This window comes from Aulostomus chinensis, chromosome 19 (genome assembly GCF_037954235.1).
Source record: "Aulostomus chinensis isolate RoL2024-O1b breed Wild chromosome 19, RoL_Achi_v1.0, whole genome shotgun sequence".
Taxonomy (NCBI): Eukaryota; Metazoa; Chordata; class Actinopteri; order Syngnathiformes; family Aulostomidae; genus Aulostomus; species Aulostomus chinensis.
In genome coordinates this window covers 18218305-18225096 of record NC_141338.1, presented here as the reverse complement: position 1 = coordinate 18225096, position 6792 = coordinate 18218305, and the positions used below count along the sequence as shown (strand labels likewise).

Genomic DNA, 6792 nt, shown 5'->3' with positions numbered 1-6792 from the left:
CTCCTGTCTCTTTAAGGAATCCCTTCCCCCTCGCTGGCCTCTGATTGGCTAACATCCATAAGGTGCTGGACTCCATCGTGGCGTGCTGTGGCGGAGCAGATGACCCTGATCACACAGATTACTTTCACACGCTGCAGGTTGCTCATCTTTAATATCAACGTCCAACCTTGTAATGTTGTAGAACCGCGATTTGGGACAAGAACTGAAACGATTGTTTAATGCATAAATTATGAATCCCACCTATTTTTGGGCGAATGGGCGTTCCTTCACTCTCTCACAGGCTGCATGTGTTCACCAGTAGTTACACACTTAGATATTTGTGTGTGATTAAATCCCAAGGAAAACACACAGCCCTGGAAAACTCAACCTAAGGTTAAAGGTTTAACATTCTACCTCAAGAGGAAACTTTAAACTTGTTGTGAACGACATTCCTGAGTAAAGAGGGTCTTGCTGCTGGCCTGCCTTGAGCATCCACACGTCACGCCATTCTTCTGTTTTACAGTTTCTCCGCCCCTGAAAAAGCACAGAGGGAAAGCTGTTTTGTACATCCGGGCTTCCGTAGCAGCTCTTCTCTGCTCCATCTTTCTTTTAATATTAACGTAGTGATAGTTGAGGAGAAGGACTCACCTATGGGTCTTGGTGGCTGGACCTGGAGAGAGCTGCACCTAATGAAGCCCCCCTGTTTGTGTACTAGACTCAAGGTGTTCAACCAGGACAGACACACCCGAGCTAGCTGCAGATTTTGGGATGATCTGGCCTTGTGTGTCCGGGCTTGGCAAACCCTGCCTGAAGGGTCACGGGGATTGTGAGTGATGACGGCCTGGTGACGAAAAGCTGGATATAACGGATATAGCATGTTAGCAGTCTCTGCTAGCCAGGGGCGCTTGCTCATACGCAGGTCTTTCCCAGGCTTCTCTAGTCTCGTGTTGAGTTGCTCCTGTTGATGAAGCACAGCCGACTTTGGACTTAAAATAGACAGGCAATGCGATTTGTGTTGCAACCCTTGTTGGGGTCCAGACTCCCAGACTGGAAACCACTGATTTAGACAAATGGTTCATTATGGTTTAAATGGTTCGAATCATTTTCAGCGTCGTAGGACACAAAAGCTGTCAAACAAAGGAGACTGAAAACATTTACATGTGTATTTTCATCAAGGATAGACGCATTCTTATTATTCTGTTAGGAATGGTGAGACAATGGTCGTAATTATTTATTATTTTAAATTTGATCAGGCAGCAGAGACAGTGATACATAGATGAAAGGTATTTTAACTCGTTTTGGTCTAGAAACATTGCCCCCCCCCCCCCCCGTACTACTGAAAACAAGCAGGAATTCTATGAGAAAAAGATCCTCTCAGTCGCCCCAGTAGTCGGCTCTCATTCTCTGCGCCCGTGTTGTGTTAAACGTCAGCGGAGGTTAAACCAGCCGTACACACGACGCAGCCCCTCCACTTAATTACAGCAGAACAAGAGGAGACAGGGAGCATGTTGAGAATGAGCTTAATTAATGTAGCAGTAAAAAGTGGCCCTCCCTCTCCATGTCCACTCTGCTGTTCAGTATTAGTTCCACCTCAGTGCCCTCAGAGCCACGAACAAATAGACACTCTAATGATGGACACCTCCCCCCCACCCCACCCCATCCTCCTCGCTCAGCCCCTCGACCGGTCTTGGGTCACTGGCTGCCCCCCCCCCCCCTCCCAGCTCCAGCTCCAGCTCCCCCTCCCCCTGGGGATGGCTGAGCGGGGGAGTCAACCCGTTAGACAAGCACCCCATCAGCTCCTGAGCGTGGCGCTTGCATACCGACTTCATTACGGCTGACAAGTTGACGGTGGAGCGTGTGTGGAGGGAGAGGAGGCAACAAGTCACCTCGGTGAGGTCACGCCCGGTCCTCGCTGCTCATCAACTAAAGTTTGATAGGCTCAAGGAAGAAGAAAATGGCGTGAACTTATCAGACCTTTTCTTTCAACAATGACTATCTAGGATTCTGTTACGAAGTATGATGTACGTGCATGCTGCAACAGAGTGATGAAATACCTCCCCCTGAATTTTGTCACGTGGAGGATTATCTGGGAGACGAAGGCCGTGCTGACTCAATGAAAAATGCCACCATCTATGTCCAGTATATAATAAAATATTCTTACACGAACCTGAGAAACTAAATCTGACAAATTCTATTTATGTGTAGTTAAAACCTTTCCTCAAGAGAGTGACAAAGTGTTCCACTTGTATTCAATCTCACATTAATTCTGCTTCCACCAGGGTTGGCCACTTTGTCCGTAAGAGCAATAAGCCCATTGTCAGTATAACCACGGACTATTTAATGTTGACTTTATTGGTGCTGAGAACACATCAGGTTCGGAAGTCTCAAAACTTTACATGGACTTTGTTAATTACATTTTAACGTGAAATATAGATTTCATGGTAACAGATCAAAACTGGAAACACCCGGTCAACCCCCAAGCAGCTTGTTAGCAGCAGTTAGCAGCTTGTTAGCAGCAGTTAGCAGCATGTTAGCAGCAGTTAGCAGCATGTTAGCAGTGAGACTCTGATACTTTGAATATAGAGATGTAACACATGGTATGGAAAATTTAAGGCACTGGTACGAGTGTCTATACTGGTCAGACTGTGAGCGGCGCTTAAACTTAGTGTTCATCCGACTGCCTTAATTGGCACACAATGAAATATTGAATCTAATATCCAGAATCAATCATCCTATCAACTGTATGGCAATGTTTTTTGTATATATATATATATATATATATATATATATATATATATATATATATATATATACATACATATACATACATACATATATATATAAAATTTCAGTCCAACATATCCAGACAAATCCAAAACCATTTTAAGAGTCAACTCTACTGTGTCGCCTTGCCAACGAAGTCCTACGTCCCACAGGGTTCCCTGGAGCTGTTAACTCGTTGTCTTGATTGTTTTTTTAATGTCACAATGCCCTACGGAGCAGAGTAATAAAAGCAGTAAAACCCAGTCACAGGTGAGTCAGCGTGAAGCAGCTGCCGAGTCTTCCAGTGGAAACTGGTGACAAAATGAAGTGATACTCTGGAGAGGGTACAGTGGGGCGTAGCATACATTCAAAATCAAGTCTAAACAAAACAAAAGGAATATCACATGAAATTAAGGTGTGAAAAGGTGCCATGAATGTTTAATGCCATTCAGCCACTGACATAAAGGACATAAATATTGTATGCTAAGAGAAAAATACCTTGTTTGAAGTCTTGGGAGGGGAGACGGTGGGAGAGAGAGGGAGGGGAAGCAGGTAATTACTGGAGGAAGTGCTCTTTGACAGTTTATTCTATTAAAGCAGGAGGAGGATCAACCAAACACAAGTCACCTCTGTACCAGCGCTGCTCTCCACCTATCAGTGACAAGAACATTACAACCTGAAGAGCCACTTCCACTTGACAACACCGCCAGCAGCAGGCTGAGAACCTGCCACGGGCGGAGCTGACGACAAGCTGCATACATGTACCACCGAGTCAGCGTAGTAGTTGCCTCGCATTTACATTTTGTAGCAATAAATTCATTATTAAACTTTTAATGACAAGGTTTTATTCTCCTTCTCTGGCAGGCTGTGTGTGACTTACTCTGATAAAAGGCAATTTAAAGTGATACTTCACCTGAAGGTGTATTTCAAGTACTCACAAAAATTGTGAATTCCCTCACGGGTAACCCCGGAATGCAGAAAGAGCCAGCCACGTGGGATGTTCTGAGGGAGACGGCAGGATTGTTCCTGATTAAAATCCACTCCGTGATCTTCGTGCTCCCTTTGACAATCCTCCAAGTGTGTGTTGCGAGTGTGTGTATTCCTTCTTCTCAGCTCACTTCCACCGCAAACGAGCAACGGCGCAGGGTTCAAAGAGTTTGTCGGTTATAAACTGTAGTTTTTCAGCCGTTTTGCTGTTGTTGGCCATCAGCTGCCTTTAGCGTCACGCTAAATAGAAGTAGCAGGCTCTTTTTGTGTTGTGTAACGTATTAGGAGTGTGTTTTTGGTTTACGAGTGAGGGATGATGAACAATGAGACTTCATGTTTTTGGCAAACCGTCAGAAAACTTGATTGCATTAAGACTTCTAACCTACCATTCATTGTGCTAAGCTAACTAGCACAGAGGAGAGACGGCTCTCTGGCTCCGGGGAGGGTGGGAAGTTCCTCAGCTTGAAACTTTTACAGTCCTACTTGAGTACATTTCAGAGCCTGCGTCTTTCCTCCTTTACTTAAATAAAGAAGCTGAATAAGTAATTCCACTTTTACCAGTCTTTCTTGGCTGTACTTCTACTTTAGTAAAGCAAAAAAAAAAAATTGTCAGCACCTCAAATAATCGATTACGCACCAAAAAAGTGAGTGAGTTCATTTAAGTATTCCTCTCTAGGAGTCACTAAGTATTAAAACACAAGTAATGGTCCTGCCCGAGTAGTACATCACTGTACTTCTCATGAGTAGTTTTGTGTGTATCTGTTTATTCATGGCGCTTCGGTGCAGTTGATTTGCATTCCAGTAAACTGGGCTGAATCGTTACTGGATGTTGGGCCAGTAAATGCCAGCACTGAGCCGGCAGAACAATATCAGGTGCTCTCTCCTCGCCCCGGGGCAGGCTATCATCTCCGGTGACACAGGGGGGAGGACAGACCCCACCCACCTTTGCTGGGCCTGGGGATGTGAGGGATGAGAGGCTGTGCTGCAAGCCCGGTCTCTCAGGTCCAGCTTCCTCTTTGATCACAAGCCGCCGACCTTTGTGCCTCCACAACAAGGAAGCGGGGCTGAGGGGAGGACGGAGCCTGTATCCCCTCCCTGCAGCCCTTGTTCCCTCCAAATAGGAAAAAAGCGTAAGTTGTATTTAACAATATGCTCTCTAACCCCCACCGCCGCCCTCCCCTCCTTGATTAGAATTAGAATCACATCTGGCACCGTGTTCTGTCCCTCATTACTGCTGAATCTCATTATGAGCCACTCCCGTGGGAGGGACCGCGCCGGGTTTTTAAGCACACTTTTCACTTTCTTCCTGCCTCTTGCTCATCTCATCTGCCTCGCTGCTTCTTCTATTCTGCGTTTACATTAGCGGAAGTCCTCATCTGAGAGAATGACTGAGCACCACCACCCTCCTTCTTCTCCTCCTCCTCCTCCTTTTCCAGCGTGTGGAAATTGTTTTACAGTGCCAATTAAAGTAGGTATGTTGAGTTTTTTTTTTTTCCTCCAACAGTATGTATTATTCAGAGTGTATTATTTGTTGCGCTAAAAAAAAAGAAAGAAAAAAAATCACTAAAATAGGACTAGCAGAGTAAGTTCCACTTACTTGCAATAAAAACTACACCAAAGGTTCAGAAATACAGTCAAAATAAGGAAAATGAGGGAGCTTATTTATGGCGCCCTGAAGTCCTACTGAATAATGAAAGCCTCCAGATATAACCACATTTTAAACTTTCTTCCCTGTGCAAACACTGCGACTGAGTGGGAATTCTTTTTGGAGTGCGGGGGAAATAAAGAAATCTGTAAAGTTTGAGTCCAAAATGTTTTACCTCATTAAAATATTAATTTAAAAGCACAGCAGGGGAGAGCGGTTTCTCAGCACACTTGTTAGGCTCCACTCAGGAGGAAATACCAGTTTGAACGTGTAATCAAAGCTTTTTATTTGCACAGTTATGATACCAACATAATAAAAATATGAACAAAATACATGCAATTATAAAAACTGGAGCAGTGGTTGGACCCTGCGACACAGTGAGGGGCTCTGAAGGTCACAGGGGAGCCCTGAGGTTCCTCCGGTGGGTCGGAGAGTCTAGATCATGGGCGAGTCGCAGAGCGAGCAGGAACTCTGCAGGATCTTCTTGATCCACTCTGGATCTGAAGGGAAAGAAAAGTCATGTTTGAACCGAAATAAAAATTCTAAATATAAAACGGATCTAAATGTGAAAGGATCTGACATGTTTGAATGAGCGCTCCTCTCTTCGAAACATCAGCAGGGCTCGCCTAACGCCGCTAACACGGCTGCAGCGCCTCGCTTCGTCTCTGACGCCGTGCACAAATAAAGTTGAGCTTGTTAAGCTAATTCAAGGAGATTCTTCTCATGTTGGATTATTATATAAACACAATGCAGCAAAGGGCAGAAGAGTTCCAGAGTGAACACCCAAACAAATGCAACATCTGGAGAATTCTGCCTCGACCGGCAGCGTAACCGACGCCATACAGGAGGCAGATGTTCTGTGCATGGAGGCTCATTTCTGTTAGTACAAGAGGAAACAGAGTCGTGACTATGAGACTCAAAGACGAGTCAAGATGATAAATAAAACACAACTGAATACAAGTCCACGAAGTGATAAAAAGTTCAAAAGCATTTCTACTCTTTATCTCACATTTGTGATTTTTTACCTGCCGAGTATTTATCATGATTGTTTTGAGAGGAATATTGTGAAGTGTCAAGGCTGTGCTCTGATGCAGTTTTCTTCTTTCACCAGCAGGAAGAAGCTCCCACGTGAGCGAGAGGAACTGGGACGATGTTGATTTTGTCAATGTCAAACCTACGCACGCACGCGCCCGGGCTGGACCGCCACAGACCCGGGACGCAATGGCATCCACACACACCTGCTCTTTATCTGGTATTTCTAATGAAGCACCAATTGTCGTGGCTGTTGAGTTTCTAATCCTAGTTACTGCTTTTCTGATGATGCAATGACGCATCACTAATTACATATCAAAGACAAACACGTCTGAACTACGATGACCAGCCGGTGGTTGCGCGTCCCCGCCCTCCGGGCTCGTTGC

The 6792-nt window shown here is 45.0% G+C and overlaps 1 protein-coding gene and 1 long non-coding RNA gene across 2 annotated transcripts in view; both read right to left on the bottom strand.

The window, feature by feature from the left end:
• Nucleotides 1–204: 204 nt before the first annotated feature.
• LOC147244266 (uncharacterized) lies at nt 205–3376 on the bottom strand. The gene is made up of 3 exons (XR_015110464.1): nt 3241–3376; nt 628–937; nt 205–513 (listed from the first exon to the last, which is right to left on the bottom strand). It is a non-coding gene; the product is annotated as an uncharacterized LOC147244266 (long non-coding RNA).
• A 2271-nt stretch (nt 3377–5647) lies between these two features.
• Nucleotides 5648–6792, bottom strand: part of gtf3c4 (general transcription factor IIIC, polypeptide 4) — an 11411-nt gene continuing 10266 nt past the window's right edge. The window contains exon 5 of the mRNA XM_086186989.1: nt 5648–5874. Within this exon, the coding sequence (XP_086043115.1) occupies nt 5810–5874 (65 nt within the window). The 3' untranslated portion in view covers nt 5648–5809. The remainder of the gene's footprint in view (nt 5875–6792) is intronic.